This window comes from Oncorhynchus kisutch, linkage group LG1 (genome assembly GCF_002021735.2).
Source record: "Oncorhynchus kisutch isolate 150728-3 linkage group LG1, Okis_V2, whole genome shotgun sequence".
Taxonomy (NCBI): domain Eukaryota; kingdom Metazoa; phylum Chordata; class Actinopteri; order Salmoniformes; family Salmonidae; genus Oncorhynchus; species Oncorhynchus kisutch.
The window spans coordinates 29,073,215-29,097,646 of NC_034174.2; the positions used below are offsets into that span (position 1 = coordinate 29,073,215).

At 42.1% G+C, this 24,432-nt stretch overlaps 1 protein-coding gene across 4 annotated transcripts in view; it reads right to left on the minus strand.

Annotated features, from left to right (window-relative positions):
- Nucleotides 1-22,126, minus strand: part of iffo2b (intermediate filament family orphan 2b) — a 44,425-nt gene extending 22,299 nt beyond the window's left edge. For 2 of the 4 annotated variants that reach the window (XM_020490716.2, XM_020490721.2), the window contains exon 1: nucleotides 21,118-22,126. In XM_020490716.2, coding sequence (XP_020346305.1) covers nucleotides 21,118-21,620 — 503 coding nt within the window. In that variant the 5' untranslated portion in view covers nucleotides 21,621-22,126. The remainder of the gene's footprint in view (nucleotides 1-21,117) is intronic. The other 2 variants (XM_020490729.2, XM_020490736.2) reach the window with 1 other exon arrangement.
- Nucleotides 22,127-24,432: the final 2,306 nt, after the last annotated feature.

Consider the following 24,432-nt stretch of genomic DNA (forward strand, 5'->3'; position numbering starts at 1 on the left):
ACAACACAGATAAATCACACCAGCCACCAAGGCCAGAACACACACGTACTGTGTGTGATTAATCCTATGGAGCTCCATCCATGTCTCTATACAGTATATCGCCCGCTCCGTGACATCATCCCACATCCTCTCCATGCAATTATATCTATCGCATTGAGGGGACTTCAGCCATAATTTACCTCCAGCATAGATTAATATCAACAAAAGGAGCGGGCAGAGAGCTCGCAGGGAGGGCAGAAGGTGGGGTGCAGAGGGGTTTGACACAGGGGTTAAGATGGAAAATCCTGAAAAAAGGTGAGTTGGTTGTTTGAGTCAGAGGCTGTCTGTTGGGAGATGAAGATATATCTGAGGGGGTCATTGATTGTATGTCATCGGGCTGGCCCTGTGATCTATCATTTTCACAGAGTCAGGGACATATGTAGGGTACTAATGAGCAGTGGTGGTGTGGGTAGAGCAGCAGGCATATGGTTGGTTGTTCGGTCGGCAGAGTCTCCCCCTAGAGGCTGCAGGCTGGGTGGAGGGTGGGGGTCTGCTGGGTGGAGGTCTGCTTGTGCTGAATAGCCAACAACCCCTCAAGGTCAGAACTCATTCGATTTGCCCTGATCTCATTCCCTACTCCCTGCCTGACTCCATCCCCCTCCTCCCCTCCCATCACCCTTCTCCCCGTAGCCTTCTCGTGTCCAGGGAGACCATGCCACTGCCTCCATACATCTGATACACAGAACTACTGTACCATCATGCCTTATGCCACCATGTAGTGTACACTGTAGCCTATAAACAGCTGGTGGGGTCGTCATTCAATAAATGCTGGTGACCTGTTCCACACTCAGTCTTAAATATAGCACTCCTCTCTCAGACAGGCCACAGTCACAGCCAAAACTAAAAACATGAGGGTTGCTATGTGATGGTATTTGTCCCCAGGGCACCATTTCATTGGCCTGCTGGGAGTAACAGGATGTATTATTCTGAATGAGAAACTAACATAACTATTGTGATAAAAGAGAGGAGCACTCACTGTATTGATTTCTCCTCAACTATGTTTTATTCAACCTGACATTTCCAGTCCATAAACTACTCCATAATTATAGAGAGCATCAGCTCAGATACAATAATACATATTGCAATAAAATAACTGAAAAAAACTATCAGATCTATACTGATTGTGATTTGGTGCAGTATTGTATATTGTGAATGAATATTGATCCCCATTGGAAAACTGGGTTAGATATGTACATGGTTCAATACTGGTCGAGTGAGAAGTGGTTGAGTTCTGAATGGCACCGTGAGTACTATATGACTCAGCAGATTCCTCTGCTGCCGACCCTTACTGGGGAGGAAGACCACAGCCATAAATACTACACTTCAAATAGATCATGCTGAACCAGCTTGAACCTCCAATGTTCACTACACACATATCAATGACATTGAAAAGGACAAGCGGCTATCAGGGTGAAGCCTGACATGACTCTAGAGTAACCTTATGTACACATTTTCTGTATTTCTAAGATGCTAAAAACTGTAGAGCAACATGCCGTGTGTGTGTGTGTGTGTGTGTGTCCATCATGCCTGTCTTATGCTTTGTATGTTAAGCCCCAGGCTAATGTTGTGGAGGCGTGCGTGTTCGTCCGTGCATGCCTGTGTAGATGTAAAAGCCACAGACAGTATAGTGCTTATTTATGCAACTTTAGAGGGGACTGGATTAGATAGGTTTAACATTGAAGGGAGGAGGTTAAACATATTGGAAAATCTAAGCTGTGAGTTTGATTAATGTATTGTCTTTACACGTAGGGTATTATTGCTCCTTAAAATGGGGACGGGCAACAACTGTAGCTAGTTACTTGTAGCTGAGGAGTCAGTTGCATGTAGTTACCGGCTTGAAACTAGAGGTCGACAGACTATGATTTTTCAACGCCGATACCAATACTGATTATTGGAGGACCAAAAAAAGCCGATGCCGATTCAAATCGAAAGTGTTGGAGAAGAAAGTAAAAGTGCAATATGTGCCATGTTAAAAAAGCTAACGTTTAAGTTCCTTGCTCAGAACATCAAGAACATATGAAAGCTGGTGGTTAATTTTAACATGAGTCTTCAATATTCCCAGGTAAGAAGTAGGTTGAAGTTATTATAGTAATTATAGGACTATTTCTCTCTATACCATTTTTATTTCATATACCTTTTGAATATTGGATGTTCTTATAGGCACTATAGTATTGCCAGCTGAATCTCGGGAGTTGATAGGCTGGAAGTCAAAAACAGCACAATGCTTGAAGCACAGCGAAGATCTGCTGACAAATGCAGGAAAGTGCTGTTTGAATGAATGCTTATGAGCCTGCTGCTGCCTACCACCGCTCAGACTGCTCTATCAAATCATATAATATAATAACACACAGATATGAGCCTTTGGTCATTATGGTCAAATCCAGAAACTATCAATTCGAAAACAATCAGTGAAAATAGGAACCGTTCTGTATTTTATCTAACGGGTAGCATCCCTAAGTCTAAATATTACGGTTACATTGCACAACCTTCAATGTTATGTCATAACTATGTACAATTCTGGCAAATTAATTACGGTCTTTGTTAGGAAGAAATGGTCTTCACACAGTTTGCAATGAGCCAGGCAGCCCAAACTGCTGCATATACCCTGACTCTGCTTGCACAGAACGCAAGAGTAGTGACACAATTTCCCTAGTTGAAAGAAATTAATGTTAGCAGGCAATATTAACTAAATATGCAGGATTAAAAATATACTCTTGTGTATTGATTTTAAAAGAATGGCATTGATGTTTATGGTTAGGTAGACATTGGTGCAACGACAGTGCTTTTTTCGCGAATACGCTTGTTAAATCATCACCCGTTTGGCGAAGTAGGCTGTGATTCGATGCTAAATTAACAGGTACCACATCGATTATATGCAACGCAGGACAAGCTAGATAAACTAGTAATATCATCAACCATGTGTAGTTAACAGGTGATTATGTTAATTAAGATTGATTGTTTTTTATAAAGATACGTTTAATGCTAGCTAGCAACTTACCTTGGCTCCTTGCTGCACTCGCGTAACAGGTAGTCAAGCCTGCCACGCAGTCTCCGTGGAGTGCAATGTAATCGGCCATAATCGGTGTCCGAAAATGCAGATTACCGACTGTTATGACAACTTGAAATCGGCCCTAATTAATCGGCCATTCCAATTAATCGGCTGACCTCTACTTGAAACCAGATCAAACACACAGGGCTTAAAGGAATAGAACTTTCAAAATACAGATAGTGTCACAGTATAATGAGTTTTGCAAAACGATTCACACTGCAACACTTTCTGTAATTTGAAAGTGCTATATCTTGAAAGCTTGATTGCTGACATGCAAAACATTTTGGGACTGTATCAACAGTGGATTAATGAAACAAATACCAAAATATACTTTGTGAGTGGTATTTTCCTTTAAGCAATGCCAGGAGATCATCATTAAGAAAAACCAGGGACGCTGATCTATGTATTCTAAATCGTAGTATATTGAAACTCCCTTTTCCATGCATCCCAGCAGTAAGAAACCATTAAAAAGGCAGGTTTTGACAACACACAACAGGCTCTGGGTACACTTAGGATACAGAGAAGGGTCTTGGTAGTCTGTGGTAAATAGTGAACTTACATAATTCACGATTCAAATCAAATTGCATTTGTCACATGCGCTGAATACAACAGGTGTAGACTTTACAGTGAAATGCTTACTTACAAGCCCTTAACTAACAATGCTTTAAAAAAGTGTTAAGTAAAAAATGTAAGATAAAAATAAATAATTAAAGAGCAGCAGTAAAATAACAATAGAGAGACTATATACAGGGAGTATCGGTACAGAGTCAATGTGCAGGGGCACCGGTTATTTGAGGTAATATGCACATGTAGGTAGAGTTAAAGTGACTATGCATAGATAATAAACAGAGAGTAGCAGCAGAGTAAAAGAGGGGTCTGGGTAGCCCTTTGATTAGCTGTTCAGGACTCTTATGGCTTAAGGGTAGAAGCTGTTAAGAAGCCTTTTGGACCTAGACTTGGCGCTCCGGTACCGCTTGCCCGTGCGGTAGCAGAGAACAGTCCATGACTAGGGTGGCTGGAGTCTGACAATTTTTAGGGCCTTCCTCTGATTCCGTCAGCTATTTGCTGATGAACCCACAAAGTGTAACTTTGAATTCATCAAAGTCTAGCTCAACAAAATACATTGTATAGACACCATAGAACATACCCTGGAGAGGGTGTAGTGCCGGATGGGTTGGAGCCACATTGTAACAGTCCTAATCCCATGGCCTTTTCTGGCCAACACCATGCATCGCCACACACCACTCAACTATCCACACAATAGCAGTGTGTGCTAGGCTTGTCTACAGTTTCTGCACTGTGTCAACGCATTATCACTAAGCCACACAGCCAGCAATGACAGCCCTTCTTTACCCCCAAGGGTGTATACTGTCTGTCTATTGGCTCTTCCACTGGGGGGGACACCCAGTGAGAAGACTGGCAGTGCTCTGGTTCACTTCCTCATGTGCCTGCCAGACAGGTAATCTCACATACAATACAGGGCACTGGCGTGACAGGTGTGAACAAAGAACAGCCTCAGAGGAAAAACACATAATTACTCTATAGGGCACAGGTAATCGTTTTTAATTAACAGTAACAATTTTAGGCTGCTGACATTTTATGTAACCAGGTAAAGACGTTAAATATGGGTGTGCAGGGACTTGTCACATTGGCACTGGCTGCCATTTTGAAAACACCATAAACTGATACAAGATGCAGGAGACAATGTTACAAAGTATCCACACCTAATGCTTTGTTTTTCTCCTGAGTCTGCAGATTCTAAGGCTGGGCCACAAGGTTGAGACCCACTGCTATAATGCTAACTCACAGAGAGACGCTGAATAATAGACTTCTACAAGGCACACAGAATAGATGATTGTTTTTCTCTTCTACAATCCATAAGGAACATATGGTTTTCTACAACTGGTTTAGCAGTTTTGTGTGATGTCTCTGTCTCTCCCTAACAGTCACAGGCTGGCCATTTCATTGTATCGTACACCAAAGATTATGTGTAATTTCATTCATCCAAAAAAGACAAGTTAAATGTTACTTTCATCCCAGGAAAGGACATCAACATTTCCAGCACGTTGATGCAATGTGTTATTTATGAGGGGCTTGAGGGTGTGGTGACAGAAAATCTTTTTATTTTTTTACTGAGGTCTGCAAAACCAACTCACCCTGCAGCCCACCCAACCAACCTCAGTTGAGTACAATTGAGCACACTCCTGCTCTGTACTGATGTTTCCACGATATAGATCTCACTTCCTGCATGGCCACCTTGGAGCCCAACATATTGGCTGTCCTCTCCTGGCTATTGACTCAGGAGATATAGAGGGCCATTAAACTGCATGAAAGCAAGAGCTGGGAAAAAGTCAAACATAGTTCATGGTGGAAAATTAGCACGTCCTTTTGAAATTCTGTCTTAATTTAATAATGGTGCATTTCAATGGGATTTTCCATTTAACAAACGAGGGGGAATTTGGGGAGTATTATGAAATATACTTTTAGGCCATCATTGTAAATAAGAATTTGTTCTTAACTTACTTGCCTAGTTAAAATAAAAGTTAAATAAAATAAACAAATAAAAATAAAAAATATATATATGTTATGTCATCACTGAGACACACACCCATGGCATGCTCAGGCCTGGTTTGGGTGGAGCTGTGGGTGGATAGACTCATTAGAGAAGACCTTTGGCACAAATCCTCCTTAAACCAGGGTGTGTACAGTATAAACCACGGGAAAGCCATGTATCTGCATTCCATTAACCCTGTGTAAATACCCCAAGGCACATCCCTTTTATCATCCAAGTACACACACCTGTAGAAAGTGTAGAATAAATCAGAACTCCCATGAAAGCATGACAGCTGTATTTACAGGAAGTCAGCTTCCCCCCCATTATCATCCCGCTTTCAATTCCCCTCACTCTCATCATGATCCATCATGGTTGTTTATCCCCTGGCTTAAAGGTACAGTAGGTCAAAACCGACAGCATCCTAATTCAATATACAGTAGGTTACAAAGATCACTTAGTGATAATACGATGAAAGACTGACAATAAATTGAATGGTAGTCTAGAATGGTTCGTGGCACCGCAGTGCCCAAACAACTTACAGCAAACTATATCTGAATGATTACTAAAGATCAAGGCACCAATAATAAACATATAGATACTCATTGCGCTACAGAAAGCATGTCTACATCACCATGATGACCAGCCCTTGCATGGTGAGCCACTTAAATAGACATAATGAAAACGCTGCCACTGAAGGTTCAGGTGCCCTCCATCCCACTGCATTAAGTGTATCTTAAGTGTTACTGTGTCTCTAAGACAGATACGTCTAGCCTGGGCTAATGTAACGGTATATGTAAGAGATAGCTCTAATATCCCTGTCTGAGCTCACTCACCCATAAAGACACAAAATACGCTGACCCATATCGATCCCTAATCGCCAGCACACCATCACAAAAAGGCTATTCTACCCCAAGCCCAGGGTGTGTAAGTGATTGAGCCTGTCTCTTTGTGTACTAAGTCTTGTAGCTCCTTAGCTGTCAAGCAAGAGACTGTTTCTTCTGTGTTAATAAGATCTTGAAATACAGCAGAGATAGACTGTGTCTGTATACAGTGTCTGTTTCACTAACATGCACAGATAGATACCCAAGTCCTCTGTACATCCATTGTACAGCAGTAGAATGCCCCTCCTGATGTGTGTCTACCACTGAATGTCCTTATCCGCTAGACTAGTCCATAGCCTCCTGCTATAGCGGTTAACAGTGGCTAGAAAAGACAGGTGCATTCCTGCACTTTCTTTCATGGCAGTGTGCCACCGCGCTCAGCTACATCGATGCCCATGAATAATCAGGAACATGGTGCACTCACTGAAAAAGCAGACTCACAGAGGCAAATGAGGAAGAACGATTCCATCACGTGACTACCCACCCAGAGGTTCCCCCAGAATCAATATGGAGAGACACCACAGTTCCTTGTCTCCTTCACACCAATGCACTCTTATCATTGACCTTACTGTTAGCCTGCAGCCTCATGAAATGAAGCAGCTTAACATCAACTGTACTGAGGATAACAGAGCTTCTAATGACATACAGTAGATACCTGTGACAACATCCTGACCTTGATAAGTCTGATATCACTATGTTGACCTCCACAAGAGAGAGAGACAGAGAGACAGAGAGAGACAGAGAGAGACAGAGAATCACCAGGAGCTGTGTGCTCTCAGAAATGAGTTCCCTCTGCCTGTGTATCAGCAGGGGGTAGAAAGAGGGGCTATCAGCAGGGGCTGAGTGCCAGGAAGCAGTGCATTCTGGGACAGATTGACTGCTGTGTACAGGGAAAGTTCTAGCTGAACAGCAGATCTAGATTACATATTGCAGACCACAACAGTGGGAAAAGGTGTGCATACATACAGCAGAAATATGTTTATATTTGGGGAATCATCATGTATCATTAGAAACTGGATATAGACAAGAGAAATGGTTATACAGTTCCAACCTGCAACCTGAGGTCATTGTGCTCTGTAATTACCCATATTAGGTTGTTCACGTGGGCAGGTCTTTATCCTCCTGTTGGGGAGGCAGCTAAATCCGACCCAACAAGCCCAATTAGTCCTTTCATCTTCTGAGCAGCAGCAGAGAGATCAAAGCACAGAGAAAGTGTCTCCTCAGGATTCTCATCTCATTGATCCACACTCGGCGATGCAGCTAAATTCAGCTGCCTTCAATTATTAATGCTGGAAGAAACTGTCCCGAGGAGCTATGCTGCATGCCTGCACTGCATGGGGTTTGGTTTGGAACAGGTCCTTTTCAAAGGGCATCCGGGAAGGCAGTGGATCGTCTCCAGTGGCATGGCCAAACAGTTAGGAAGAGCGGACCGAGGATCACTGGTTCAAATCCCAACTGAGGCATAGTTTACTGTTGATGTGTCTGAGGGCTACGCTGTGTCTGAACTGCTGAAGTAAGAAGGGTGTAACAGAGGTGATTCAGTGAACTATGGTCACATGATGAGTAACCTTGCCTGAGAATGGAAGACTTGTGTTAGCTCGCAAAGCTTATGCCTACTGGAAGGATTAGCTCACAGGCCTAACACGACATTGAGTTGGTCAGATGTTACAGGTTTGAAACCTGGGTAGTCATAATTTCAGTTATTGCAAATAGAAATTGTGTAACATCCCACTGCTTTGAGACTGAATCAGTTTATTGCCCATTTACAACTATACTCCATCTTTTTATTCTCTCTTTCACGTTTGGTTTGAAGTTACCACACACACACAGCCCGTGTGAAGCCTGCACGCCATTCAACAAAAAACTCAAACAATGTCGTATTGTGTCACCACCACACTAGAAGGATAATACATTACAGCAAACAAAATGCATACTTCCGCAGCAGACACACACTAGCAAGCACGCACACACACACACACACACACTTTATTGCCACAATAAACTGTCAATAAAAAGAAGGGACAAGGAGGACATTGCTTTTCTCCTTCTCTCTCGTGTGAGTGATTGGGATGGAGCTCAAATACCATTTTCATGATAGAAAGAACTACATCTCTAAGTCTGTGTCTCTCATACTCAACCATCGCTTTGGTATTAAGTATGGATGACTTTCACCTTGGTTTACATGATCATTAAATCAGCCAACATGGTAAAATGATAGTGTCATATGAATTCTATGACTACAGTAATGGAGAGAAATAAACACATACTGTATGGGGGTGAAGGAAAGGTTACCAAGCGGTCTTCAGCCACACTGCTTTGATTAGTTTTTATTGTGAAGTTTATCCTGAATAAGTCCTTGAGAAAAACCACCACCACACACACACAACTGTCCTGAAAACCGTCTGATCTTTATCACAGTGATATACAGCACGACTCCTGCTGAATCTCAAGGAGAGACAATCTGAACTGGGGCACTGGCAATGACCCTGGTCGCCCATCTTTCTATTGTCATTTGTCAACATGAAAGACATGTAACCTTCTTGTCCACATATTCCCCAGCATGAGGATATCTCACTGACTTACTGAACCTATCACCCATCCATGACACCATGTTGTGTGTGTATGTACGGGCGTGCCTGCATGGTTAGAGCATTGGACTAGTAACCGAAAGGTTAAGATCGAATCCCCGAGCTGACAAGGTAAAAATCTGTCGTGCTGCCCCTGAACTAGGCAGTTAACCCACTGTTCCTAGGCCATCATTGTAAATAAGAATTTGTTCTTAACTGACTTGCCTAGTTAAATAAAGGTAAATAAAATATAAAAAATGTGTGTCTACATCCCCAAAATAATTATTGCTTGTAAATCTGTTATGTCAGAATCAGATAACAGGTAACCCAAATCTGGCATTAAACTTTGTGACCAAGAAATAACAGAGACTGTTGCACAACTGCAAAACAATAAATATTGTGCAACTGAGCAATAAGAAATGTACTGTTCCCTGGGGGGAACCATATGTAAACATGTAATAACAAATCATGACATGTTTAGCATATTTAATTCATTACTTCTTGCCATGTCTCTAGATACTGTATCAGATACTTCCATCTAAAGTTTTCCAAATCTGGTTGACAAAAACAAATTCTGGTCCAAACATCTCATGGTGTGTCTACACATATAAAGCTTTAAGAAATCAGCACACTGGGTTGAAGGTCTGTGGTAGCAGTTCAGCTGAACCTTGGGTATAGCAGGAAGCTTGTATACTGCATTTCTACACAATTTTAAAACTCTAAAATACTATTTGGAGAACAGCAAAAACAAACAAAAATGACCCCAGCCATTAATTATCACCGTAATATTATAGTGAATAAAAAAATACACGCAATGCTCCTCATGGTCCTAAAGCCAGCCATTTAATAGGCTAAACAGCCGTTGCACAGAGCTCGTAAACTTGTAGTCCTAAACCCGGAAATGAGTTACCTCTGGTTTGTTCTGCTATTCCTATGGGGAAAATTAATGGGGAAAGAATAGGGTTTTGGGATAAACACCAAACATAAGGTTTGAGGTTAACACAGGCTGAGGAGATCTTGTTTGTTTTGTTCTATGAGATAATATCAGTCAGTTAACATGACCTTTATGAATTATGAAGCCTTTGTGCTTTATCTGCTTTTTTTTGCTTTTACATAAATGCTTCAAAATGCATATCTCATAGAACACAACTTAAGATCTCCTAAGCCTGTGTTTACTACAGACCTTATTTTCTGCATTTATCCAAATACCCTACAAAACCTCCATTCATTTTCCCATAGACTTTGTTCAATGAACCATGGCGGAGTTAGACACCATTAATTACTATTGCTCCCTATTTTAAACAGGATTGCGCTCTATTTAAAATAGAAAATTGCCTACTTAAAATGTTTGGTCTTGAGCCAGGGTAGAGTGAATGTTTGGTCTTGAGCCAGGGTAGAGTGAATGTTTGGTCTTGAGCCAGGGTAGAGTGAATGTTTGGTCTTGAGCCAGGGTAGAGTGAATGTTTGGTCTTGAGCTAGGGTAGAGTGAATGTTTGGTCTTGAGCTAGGGTAGAGTGAATGTTTGGTCTTGAGCTAGGGTAGAGTGAATGTTTGGTCTTGAGCTAGGGTAGAGTGAATGTTTGGTCTTGAGCTAGGGTAGAGTGAATGTTTGGTCTTGAGCTAGGGTAGAGTGAATGTTTGGTCTTGAGCTAGGGTAGAGTGAATGTTTGGTCTTGAGCTAGGGTAGAGTGAATGTTTGGTCTTGAGCTAGGGTAGAGTGAATGTTTGGTCTTGAGCTAGGGTAGAGTGAATGTTTGGTCTTGAGCTAGGGTAGAGTGAATGTTTGGTCTTGAGCTAGGGTAGAGTGAATGTTTGGTCTTGAGCTAGGGTAGAGTGAATGTTTGGTCTTGAGCTAGGGTAGAGTGAATGTTTGGTCTTGAGCTAGGGTAGAGTGAATGTGTGTGCGTTTTTTATTTCCTCACAGTCCCCGTTGTTCCATGGGTTGTTTTTTAATACATTTTTTAAAAGGTTATTTTGCTGTTTGCTTGAGTAAATGAAGATGGCAGGGTTCTATGCGATCATAGCTCTGTATAAAACTATGCGTTGCCGTGAATTTGTTTTGGACTTGGGGACTGTGAAGAGACCCCTGGTGGCATGTCGTGTGGGGTATGTATGAATGTCTGAAGAGACCCCTGGTGGCATGTGTTGTGGGGTATGTATGGATGTGTTGTGGGGTATGTATGGATGTCTGAAGAGACCCCTGGTGGCATGTGTTGTGGGGTATGTATGGATGTGTTGTGGGGTATGTATGGATGTCTGAAGAGACCCCTGGTGGCATGTGTTGTGGGGTATGTATGGATGTGTTGTGGGGTATGTATGGATGTCTGAAGAGACCCCTGGTGGCATGTGTTGTGGGGTATGTATGGATGTGTTGTGGGGTATGTATGGATGTCTGAAGAGACCCCTGGTGGCATGTCGTGTGGGGTATGTATGGATGTCTGAAGAGACCCCTGGTGGCATGTGTTGTGGGGTATGTATGGATGTCTGAGCTGAATGTTATTTGATTATGCAGACAATCTGGAATTTTTGTCACAGTATATATATATATATATATATAGTATATTAACTGCTTCTCTACAGTATAGTAACCAGGAAAGTCTGTCATGCATGTAGTCACTGCCCCATGAAATGACATTACCAATGTCTGGTTTTCTGCATGAGATTTTCCAGTTGAGAATGTAAGTCTTATTTACAAGTTATAACAGGGTTATAACAGTTAGTAAGCTGTAGGCCAGTCTTTTGACAGACTATCCTACTCAGTTGAGTTGTTATCATGCCTGAATATTCCGTCCATTCAATAAGGAACAGCAGGAAATGCAATCTTGCCTTTCAGAATGAATTGCTATTTTATTTGAGGGCTATTAGCTGAAGTGCATTTATGAATATCAATAGTGTCTGAAGCCTAGCAGTTAAATGTATGACTCTACGAGTGGTTTTGACAGGGGTATATCTGGCCCCTCAACTGACAGCTACTGACTCCCTGATTTAGCAATGGAAGCATTAGGCATGGCCTTTTTTAACCTTAACTGCAGAAATGTCTAAAGTACAAGGAGCTGGTATTTCCAAATCATAATGTGAGCAGGGCTTTGCAAGATTGTTCCATGCCTTGTCGGTTATTTGCAGCAGAGTTTCAAATGGGCTACTTTACTATTTAAATCACCATCCAAAGTAAGATTGCTAAACACAGTTCATGACTTCATCAGTTTGAGTCCGTATGGGGGCATGGAAGCGAGTCTGTCCCATAGCCAAACTCTTGGGTCAGTTAGGGTCTTACGGAATTCTTCCCTGGTTGAATCATGGGGCAACAGAGGTGGTTGACAGTGACCTGAGCCAGGGATGCTGCAGGGAATCCTCTGGGACAGTGGTGACCAACCTTTTGAGGCGAGATCTACCGCTCAGATAAAAACATTTAAACAACTTAAATGTAAAACATTATAACCTAATAAAAACAGTTCTATAGGAATGGGGTTTGTGCAGTAGGCAGGCAGAATGCATTATTACAGCATATTGGATATTATGGATAGCATATTATATTTCAAAACTCAAGCTTGGATAACAAAATAGATCAGTTCAGGGCCTGAAACTAATTTGTTGGTCCACCAGCCAATGTGAAATCTACCAGCCACTCAGATTTTTTACCAGCCAAAATATTTTTACATCATAATTACACCAAAAAATGGATGACCATGCTTTGTAATGTTTCTAAAACAATACATCTATTACTAGTAAGAAGTGATGTGATATACTCAGGGGCGCAACTTTCACAACTTTCACTGGGGATGGGGACAATGGTGACGGGGACAACCCCCCCCCCCCTCCCCATTCTGAAATTGCATTTTTGATCCCCCCCAGTTTTATCATTGCACTGTGATACAAAACACGGCACCGGTGTGCTTTAGGACCATGCCGGCTGGATTTAGGATGGCACACACACCACAGAGCATGCAGACAGGCTGTGTGAAGGCAAAGCTGCTGAAAGGCTGGTGTATAGGACCAGCACAGGAGAGATGAACAGAGGCAGCTGCTGTCTGTGTTGCACATTTTCTATGAGTTGTAAAGCAAGCAGAGCAGAAACTGGCTACTCTTTACCTGACTGATCTCAATGGCAAGTTAACTGCTGTTTGACAGAAGAAAAAAAAAATATATATATATATATATATATATATATATATATATATATATTCCCAGTGCTGAGCTAATAGTGTAACTGACATGTTATGTTAGGTAATGTTTCATCCCCTCTCAAAAGAAGTGAATGAACTACTACCAGCTAGTTAGCTAGCTAGTAGCTAGCACAGCCAGTTCAGTGTTAGCTAGCTATCTGTCAGGTTGTGTATATGGAAATGTTTTGTAGCCTTCGATTTGTCCCGTTTCAACAGAAGTAAATTTTATGATGTACCATTAGTTAGAGCTAGCCAAAAGTTGGCTAACGTTAACCATTTAGCTCACTAACTTCTGCTATTATTTTTTGCCTCAATCACGCTAGACCTGAATCAACCGATGAAACCAGCGGCCAAGCGATTGAAGACTGATATTCTGATGTTTTTTCAGGGCGATACAAGTTTTATTAGTCAAGAAAACAATGTAACGTTATTGATCTGTCAGTTTCCCCATCTTATTTTCTACTTTTCACACTGACACGGTATAAACAGCTCTACAGGCTTCACTGTCATGGTGCACAGTCAGTACACAACACTATGCTCATCATGTCTTGGAATGTCACCATCTGATCCTGCTATCTTGAGTCGATGGGTAGGCTAAAGTCTGGGATCTGGGCATAATTTTTATTTAATTTACTGAACCATTGATTTTATTCTTGGATAATATAACGCATAAATGTACACCAAGGTAATTCTTTGTTATGCCTCATTTGAGCAGGATCAGATGGTGACCTGGGTCTCATCAGGGTTAGGCAGCCAGAGAAGACCAGTGTATTGGTACAGATGTGAACTTACACAGATACAACACTTTATTCTCTCAGTGCAGCAAACACTGGACAAGCAAGAAGCTTCAAAGATCAAACTATTTTAAGGCAGTCTGACAACCTTCTAAAGTTGATTTCCAAACAGTATCAAGGGTTAAGAGGCTTTACCCAATGACACAAAAAAATGCCAAACTAAATTGATGAATGGATTCAGATATGTTAGAATTCCCAGTCATGTTCATATAAGCACAGACATAAATTACTGCAGTTTAAAACCATGCATAGAACTTACACTATATGCCAGTGAAAAAATATATAATGCACCCAGAAATGGTATTATTCTGCTGGAGGTGTAAAACACAAATTTGCATATGTTATGGTCTTGTGAAGGCTGGCTGAATTAAGGCAACAAGTATGTTCTTTTATCTCAGCATGACTGCAGATTCTCCCTTCTCCCCGTAAAAAAATTTAATGCTGATCCTGGAGACTTATCAAGTTAAAGCTCTACAGTACTATTAGGCCTATGATATGAATTATATGGAGGACGTACAGTTTCTGTGTATTAATGTGTAGGAGTATGTGTTTTTATGAAACTTTTGCTTTCCAAACCTTTCCCATGAGAAATGTAAAAAAATATTTGAAGGAAGTTGTGTTGGGGAGAGTGTTGAGTTATTGACTAGACTGGTGGGTCGGACATGCAGACTGCACGGACTGGCTAGGCAGACAGGCTGAAATTTGATATTGAGGATGTCTTAATAAAGTCAATCAAAAGTTAAGTTTTTGTATTTTATTTGTCAGAGTTGTTCATTTGTTAGGTTATTGGTTAAAGTTGCAACACAATATAGATGATTGAATTATCATTGATTTAGTTCAGTCTTATTAATTAAGCATATTTAATAATGATTTCTTACCTAGCTTGATGACTGTGGGCATTTTTGCTTACTTTTTGTTGTTCTAAATAGAGACAGCTAGAAGGGCCATGCCTCCCCACCCCCCACTTCTAAAACCAGTTGCGCCCCCTGGGTATATTGCTCAATTGAATTTCATTTTTGTGACAACTGTTCAGCAGCCCCTTTAAGGGCAGGAGGTTACCGTGGCAACAAGGGCACTGGAGCCGCTGGAGACGTCAGTTAGCCTACAGTGTGACTGTCTGTGAGATATGATAATCTGACCAGCAGCCGATGTCTTGGCTGAAGCATACGCTCAAACATTTAAAAACAACCTTCCACCTGATGACGAAACTCGAGGACCACCACATCTGCCTCAAGCACAAATTCATGTTCCTATGACCAGAGAAAGTGAAATATTCCTCGATATTAAAATATACACAACGAGCTGCTAATAATACATTTGACTACTCATTCATTTCAACGCAAGTGGAAGTAGGGAGTAGACGTTATGTTTTTTAATCGTGTTGAATAAAAATTGTTGATAGTGCTGAATATTTTTTTTTATACATTAACTCAACTCTGCTGTATTCTTTGACAGTCTCTCTCTCGTCATTGTTTTAAAAGTTATGAAATCTCTCGTAGGCTAGCATCAAACTTGTAGACACTGATTTGAGCTCTCCGATTGGCCAGCGCAGTAGGCGCACTCGATTTAGCCACAGGTCTCCTGGTCCGCTGGGTAGGCGGATTTTGTCCTTTCTGACAAAATAAATGGTTCAAAATTGGAACACTTTGCCTACCCGCTGCGCAGGGCTTCTGAATCAAGTGCACCTACCGCCAACAGCGCAACACGAATAATAAAAAAAGGGGCGCAAGTCTTTATCATTTGCTTTTCTACAGAAATGTTTGATGATCTACTAGGAATGCCTTAAAGATCGACCAGTTGATCGCGATCAACCAGTTGATGACCAAAGCTCTGGGAAATGAAACCGGTATGAGCAAAAAGGAAGCTTGGGTTGGATGGGAGACCCACACTATGAACCATTCTACTGTGGTTGTCTCCATTAAGACTAGAGGTCGACCGATTAATCGGAATGGCCGATAATCGGAAATCTGTATTTTTGGCCGCCGATTTAAAAAAAAAAGTGTTTTATTTTTTTACACCTTTATTTAATCTTTATTAAACTAGGCAAGTCAGTTAAGAACACATTCTTATTTTCAATGACGGCCTAGGAACGAGGCAGAACGACAGATTTTTACCTTGTCAGCTCGGGGGATCCAATCTTGCAACCTTACAGTTAACTAGTCCATGCTCTAACCAACTGCCTCACGAGGAGCCTGCCTGTTACGCGAATGCAGTATGCCAAGGTAAGTTGCTGGATAGCATTAATCTTCTAAAAAAACTATCAACGACTGTCGTTGCTCCAATGTGTACTTAACCATAAACATCAATGCCTTTCATAAAATCAATATACAAGTATAGATTTTTAAACCTGCATATTTAGCTAAAAGAAATCCAGGTTAGCAGGCAATTTAACCAGGTGAAATTGTGTCACTTCTCTTGTGTTCATTGCACGCAGAGTCAGGGTATATGCAACAGTTTGGGCCACCTGGCTCTTTGCGAACTAATTTGCCAGAATTTTACGTAATTATGACATAACATTGAAGATTCTGCAATGTAACAGGAATATTTAGACTCATGGATGCCACCCGTTAGATAAATACGGAACGGAATAAACATTTTGTTTTCGAGGTGAAAGTTTCCGGATTTGACCTAAGGCTCGTATTTCTGTGTGTTTATAGTTAAGTCTATGATAGAGCAGTCTGACTGAGGGGTGGTAGGCAGCAGCAGGCTCGTAATAGTCAAAGGTATATGGTTTAGAGAGAAATAGTCGATGCGTTATAATTCCTGTAATAACTTGCGGCTGAACTTGAAAGGGGTTCCTTCGTTATTTTACCGTTCATGTCTTCCATAGAGAATGTCTTGATCTACTTCCAGTAAGGTCTGTGTTTCGTGCAGGCTTAAACCGCCTCGGCACTTTGATACCCGTGTAAATCTCACTAGGATAAGGTAACGTTTGTCAAAATATTTTCATAAATCCACCCTACAATTTTTTTTTATCTTCACTTATATTTAGCCAATATTGATCAGAGTTACCTTGTCCTATGGATATCTACAGTTATAAAATTGGCAAGGTGGTGTACGCCTACACGAAACAGACCTTATTTTAAGTGAATCTAAAAATATCCTATGGAGTAAATGAATGAAGGAACCACTTTTCAGATTTTGCTAGGTGTCATGGGAAGTATGACTCGCACTTTGGTAGTCAATTCTTACCATGTCCATTATTAAAATAGAATTTCCTGCATATAGAAATTATAGTTTTTGTTTTCAACATTCATCACAGGTAACTTAAACTCTATTTTTATTCAAACAGTTGAGAGTATTTGTCTCCTAAGCAGACTCTTCAGTATCATTGTCACTTCAGAGCTGTGTGTGTGTTTTACAGATGGCAGAGAAAAGCAGAGCACCAGTGTGGGACTATTACATGGAATTGGCACCAGGGAAAGCAAGGTGTCTTATTTGTGATAAAAATTTAAGCATGGGGTCAGCAACGGCTAAATAAAAAAATACCACCAACCTGTGGAATCACCTTAAGAACACCCATCCAAAAGCCCATATGTATTATATTAAGTAAAAATAAAAGTGTTCATTGATATATATATTACACACACACACATTTCAAAAAACGTCCGATTAAGCGGTATCGACTTTTTTTGTGCTCCAATAATCTGTATCGGCGTTGAAAAATCATAATCGGTCGACCACTAATTAAGACAGTGTATTCAGGTTTGAAATTGCAATGTGAAATTCAAATGCAGTACAAAGTTGAAGAAAATGCTACCAAAGTTCTACCAACACATTGAATGTAGTACTCGCTCTGGAAAAACATTGGACCTCTGCTACTCAACTTTTCAAAAAACCTACAAGGCCCTGCCCCACCTTCCCTTTAGCAAATCTGACCACGACTCCATTTTGCTTCTCCCTTCCTATAGACAGAAACTCAAACAGGAAGTACCCGTGCTAAGGTCTATGCAACGCTGGTCTGACCAATCGGAATCCATGCTTCAAGATTATTTTGATCATGCGGACTGAGATATGTTCCAGGTAGCCTCTGAGAATAACATTTACGAATACACGGATACGGTGACTGAGTTCATCAGGAAGTGTATAGGAGATGTTGTGCCCACTGTGACTATTAAAACATACCCAAACCAGAAACAGTAGATAGATGCCAGCATTCACGCAAAACTGAATGTGCAAACCACCACATATAACCATGGCAAGGTGACTGGGAATATGGCCTAATACAAACAGTGCAGTTATTCCCTCCGAAAGGCAATCAGACAGGCAAAATGTATGTCAGTACAGAGACAAAGTGGAGTCACAATTCAATGGCTCAGACACGAAGCATATGTTTTAAAAATATTTTTTCTATTTAACTAGGCAACAAATTCTTATTTATGTGGTAGGTTCTACAGACAATCACAGACTACAAAGAGAAAACCAGCCACGTTGTGGACACCGGCATCTTGCTTCGGGACAAGCTAAACACCTTCTTTGTCCGTTTTGAGGAGAACACAATACCACCGACACGGCCCGCTACCAAGGACTGTGGGCTCTCCTTCTCCATGGCCGACATGAGTAATACATTTAAGCGTGCTAACCCTCACAAGGCTGCCGGCCCAGACGGCATCCCTAGCCGCGTCCTCAGAGCATGCACAGACCAGCTGGCTGGAGTGTTTACGGACATATTCAATCTCTCCCTACTCCAGTCTGCTGTCCCCACTTACTTCAAGATGTCCACCATTGTTCCAATACCCAAGAAAGCAAAGGTAACTGAAGTAAATAGCAATAGTCCAGTAGCACTCACTTCTGTCATCATGAAGTGCTTGAAAGTTTAGTTAAGGATCATATCACCTCTACCTTACCTGACACCCTAGACTCACTTCAATTTGCTTACAACCCCAATAGATCCACAGACGATGCAATCGCTGTATGCCCTATCCCATCTGGACAAGAGGAATACTTGTATGTAAGAATGCTGTTCATTGACTATAGCTCAGCATTCAACACCATAGTACCCTCCAAGCACCCTCCAAGCTCATCATTAAGCTTGGGGCCCTGGGTCTGATCCCCACCCTGTGCAACTGGGTCCTAGACTTCATGATGGGCCACCCCCAAGTGGTGACGGTAAGAAACAACACCTCCACTTTGCTAATCCACAACACAGGAGCCCCACAAGGGTACATGCTCAGTCCCCTCCTACACTCCCTGTTCACCCATGACTGCGTGGCCATGCACACCTCCAACTCAATCATCAAGTTTGCAGACGACACAACAGTAGGCCTGATTACCAACAATGACGAGACAGCCTAGAGGGAGGAGGTGAGGGCCCTGGGAGAGTGGTGCCAGGAAAATAACCTCTCACTCAACATCAACAAAACAAAGAAGGTGATCGTGGACTTCAGGAAACAGCAGAGGGAGCACGCCCCTATCCACATCGACAGGACATCAGTGGAGAAGGTGGACAGCTTCAAGGTCCTTGGTGTACACATCACTGACAATCTGAAATGGTCCACCCACACAGACAGTGTGGTGAAGAAGGCGCAACAGCGCCTCTTCAATCTTAGGAGGCTGAGGAAATTTGGCTTGGCTCCTAAAACCCTCACAAACTTTTACAAATGCACAATTGAGAGCACCCTGTCGGGCTATATCACCACCTGGTACGGCAACTGCACTGCCCGCAACCGCAGGGCTCTCCGGAGGGTGGTGTGGTCTGGCCAAACTACCTTGCCCTCCAGGACGGTCAAAAAGATCATCAAGGACATCAACCACCAGAGCCACGGCCTGTTCACCCGCTATCATCCAGAAGGCGAGGTCAGTACAGGTGCATCAAAGCTGGGACCGAGAGACTGAAAAACAGCTGCTATCTCAAGGTCATCAGACTGTTAAATAGCCATCACTAGCCGGCTTCCACCAATTTACACAACCCTGCACCATAGAGGCTGCTGCCCTATATACATCGACTTGGAATCACTGGCCACTTGAATAATGTTTACGTTCTGCTTTACTCATCTCATATGTATATACTGTATTCTATTCTACTGTATTTTAGTCAATGCTACACCGACATTGCTCAATCTAATATTTATATATTTCTTAATTCCATTATTTTACATTTGTGTGTGTATTGTCATGTATTGTTATATACTACTGCACTGTTGGAGCTAGGAACACATGCATTTCGCTACATCCGCAATAACATCTGCTAAATATGTGTATGCGACCAATAAAATTGGATTTTTCCCACCATTTTCCATCGGACATACCCTCTAGTTTCAGCATCCTCGCTACATGTATTACTGTACCAACGTGAGACACTGCAAACAACCTGTATTGTATAATCTCTGGCGGCTTTTAGCTATATTCTTTCTTATTTCTATCATCCCACCATGATAACAACACCTTCGGGCCTAGAAGCCACATAACTGCTCATTGGTCACTGGTCAGTGAAGGTTTCAAACAATGGTTCATCTCTACTATTCCATAAGATTGAATGTAACCAGCCTATACTTGACACAGTGTCAAACAACAAAACACCCAGCAGGAACAGATGAATGACGGCTCTCGGGTACCTAACTTTGGTCCCAGGGAGGTACAGAGTGCAAGGTTTTGTTCCAGCCCAGCAGTAACAAACCTGATTCAGCCAATCATGGAGGATGATTAGTTCATTATTTCAAACGGGTGTGTTAGTACTGGGTTGGGGAAAACGCCTGCCGACCTAGTAGAGTGAAAATTAAACAATTATGTAAAAAGTTAACAAATCTGACTGGAGTTAAAACTAAACTTAAGTCTAGAGGGTATCGCGCAATCGCATGGTTTTGGCAAGCGTTACAATAGCCTTGCTGCCTGGCTACCAAAATATGCAATGAATCAGAGTTGCAGTTTATTTGTATTAAGCTACCAATGACGCATTTCATTCATTCCTATCTGGTGACAAATAATCAGCATATATTATTACCATCCAATTAGAATGAAATGCAGCAATAAAGTGTAGACTGATGCTGCTGCTCCAGTCAGGCCTAAAACTGCTGCAATGGGAAATGCGCACTGATGTCACTGTTTGAATGCAGTAGTTTGTAGGTACTTACCTTCTCCTGTATTCGTCTCTCTCTCGCTTGACTTTAGCCAAAACATTATACAGAGCTCTTATTTCTGGTGTGATGGTATCGATTTGGACCCCAACACCGTCCGGGTGATTCCAGGACACACCGGGCCCCTGGAGAGTCTCATAGCGCTCGCCGTGTCTCCTCACGTGCGTGAAACTCCAAATGGTACCAGGTAGTCGGGATTCGGTAGAGTCGGTTTGGACAGCTACTTCACGTGTGTATACTTGGTATCGTTGTTGCTCCAAGGCTTGCTGCAGTTGGTTCTCTAATAATTTGTTTCTCCGCTCTAGTTCATGAACCTTAGCAAGAAAACAGCGAAACCGCAGGTTCAGAGTCTTCAGTACATGGATATTGGACCCCAAATCATTTCGCAGAGCACTGGTTACCGCGCCCGACCCAGAAGTGGACATACGACTGACAGGAACTGTATCGATCATAGCAGCAGGCGAAGTATCAAAAAAAGAGTTCATCATACTGGTATACATAAAACTGATAACCGCTGGTTTTAATGCTTGGTTTGCTAAAATAATTTAACAACCAAGCCGATCCTATTTCTGCATATCCTCCAAAAGGCCAGTTCCCCACGGAGTTTCTTATGATGTCGCTCTTTGAAATGAGATTGACAGCGCAGTTGAAGGTGATGCAACCATCGCTTTCCTCAAACCTCCAGAAAACACATGTTCCTATTGGTGCGAAGAAAAACACAATGGTATCCACAAACAGATCATCTTATCCGCTCAACCGGCAACGCTCCATCCTCCTCTGCTATACGCAGGAATATGAGACACCGTGCCTTTGATTTGTCAGATGCTGAATGCTCCCAGTTACTCCCTTTCCCATTCTCTCTACACTACTCTTTCTCTTCGCTCCTATTCAGGTATCTCTCCGAACTCTGGTACCGCGGTGTGATAACACTATGCTTCTAGTCTATAGCCCTGCCTCGTCGAGGCGCCGCTGGATCATGTTTCAAGCTGCTCAACTGGGCAACGTATGCATCGCCCCTCCCATTCTCTGTCACGCCCCCTCACGAGCAAAAACAAACTCACGCGCTTACAGTACAAAAATAAACCATAAAGCCCGAAGTGCAGAAAATTTGGGAAAATACAGTTCCCTAAAATGTAATGATGGACAAATTATCAATAGAATTAGACTAGGCTACCGTTTTTGTTCAAGGTAGCCTAGTCTAATTCTAGGGATAATTTGTTCTTCGTTACATTTTGGGGAACTGTATTTTCCCTCATATTTCTGTATTTGGGGCTTCAGAGCTCCCAGTCAACCTCTGCACAAAACACAAATTGTTCAACCTTAAAATGAAGAAAAACAATATCACTTTAAAAAAAGATGACAGCGTGATAGATGGCCATCAAATGATCAAATCCATAAAGTTTTGTGTATTTGAGAGCACTAGCTGTTCCGGATGACTGTGTGATCTGCTTTCCATAGACAATGTGAGTAAGACCTTTAATTAAACAGGTTAATATTCGCAGACCGTAAACCAGGACTCTAATATTTGCAGACAGAGTACCAGGAAGTGTACTCAGAGCATGCACTGGCAAGCTGGCAAGTGTCTTCACTGACATTTTCAACCTATCCCTGACCTGGTCTGTAATATCAACTTTTTTCAAGTAGACCACCATAGTCTCCATGCCCAAGAATGCCAAGGTAACCTTCCTAAATGACTATCGCCCCATAGCACTCACATCAATAGCAATGAAATGCTTTGAAAGGCTGGTCATGGCTCAGATCAACACAATCATCCTAGACACCCTAGATCCACTCCAATTCGCATACCACCGCAACAGATCCACAGATCTCTAATGCACTCCACACTGCCCTCACCCACCTGGACAATAAGAATACCTATGTAAGAATTCTGTTGATTGACTGTAGCTCAGCATTCAACACCATAGTCCCCTCCAAGCTTATCACCAAACTCAGGACCCTGTGACTGAACACCTCCCTCTGCAACTGGATTTTATTTTATTTATTTTATTTTACCTTTATTTAACCAGGTAGGCAAGTTGAGAACAAGTTCTCATTTACAATTGCGACCTGGCCAAGATAAAGCAAAGCAGTTCGACAGATAAAACGACACAGAGTTACACATGGAGTAAAAACAAACATACAGTCAATAATGCAGTATAAACAAGTCTATATACAATGTGAGCAAATGAGGTGAGAAGGGAGGTAAAGGCAAAAAAGGCCATGATGGCAAAGTAAATACAATATAGCAAGTAAAATACTGGAATGGTAGTTTTGCAATGGAAGAATGTGCAAAGTAGAAATAAAAAATAATGGGGTGCAAAGGAGCAAAATAAATAAATAAATTAAAATTAAATACAGTTGGGAAAGAGGTAGTTGTTTGGGCTAAATTATAGGTGGGCTATGTACAGGTGCAGTAATCTGTGAGCTGCTCTGACAGTTGGTGCTTAAAGCTAGTGAGGGAGATAAGTGTTTCCAGTTTCAGAGATTTTTGTAGTTCGTTCCAGTCATTGGCAGCAGAGAACTGGAAGGAGAGGCGGCCAAAGAAAGAATTGGTTTTGGGGGTGACTAGAGAGATATACCTGCTGGAGCGTGTGCTACAGGTGGGAGATGCTATGGTGACCAGCGAGCTGAGATAAGGGGGGACTTTACCTAGCAGGGTCTTGTAGATGACATGGAGCCAGTGGGTTTGGCGACGAGTATGAAGCGAGGGCCAGCCAACGAGAGCGTACAGGTCGCAATGGTGGGTAGTATATGGGGCTTTGGTGATAAAACGGATTGCACTGTGATAGACTGCATCCAATTTGTTGAGTAGGGTATTGGAGGCTATTTTGTAAATGACATCGCCAAAGTCGAGGATTGGTAGGATGGTCAGTTTTACAAGGGTATGTTTGGCAGCATGAGTGAAGGATGCTTTGTTGCGAAATAGGAAGCCAATTCTAGATTTAACTTTGGATTGGAGATGTTTGATATGGGTCTGGAAGGAGAGTTTACAGTCTAACCAGACACCTAAGTATTTGATCTTGGATGCCCTGACGGGCCACCGCCAGGTGTAGAGTGTGGGCAACAAAACATCCTCCACGCTGACCATCAACATGGGGGCACCTCATGGGTGTGTGCTTACTCCCCTCCTGTACTCCCTGTTTACCCATGACTGCGTGGCCATGCACAACTCCAACACATCAAGTTTTCTGACGACATGACAGTGGTAGGACTGATCACTGACAACGATGAGGCAGCCTATAGGGAGGAGGTCAGAGACCTGGCAGTGTGGTGCCAGGACAACAACCTCTCTCTCAACACCAGCAAGACAAA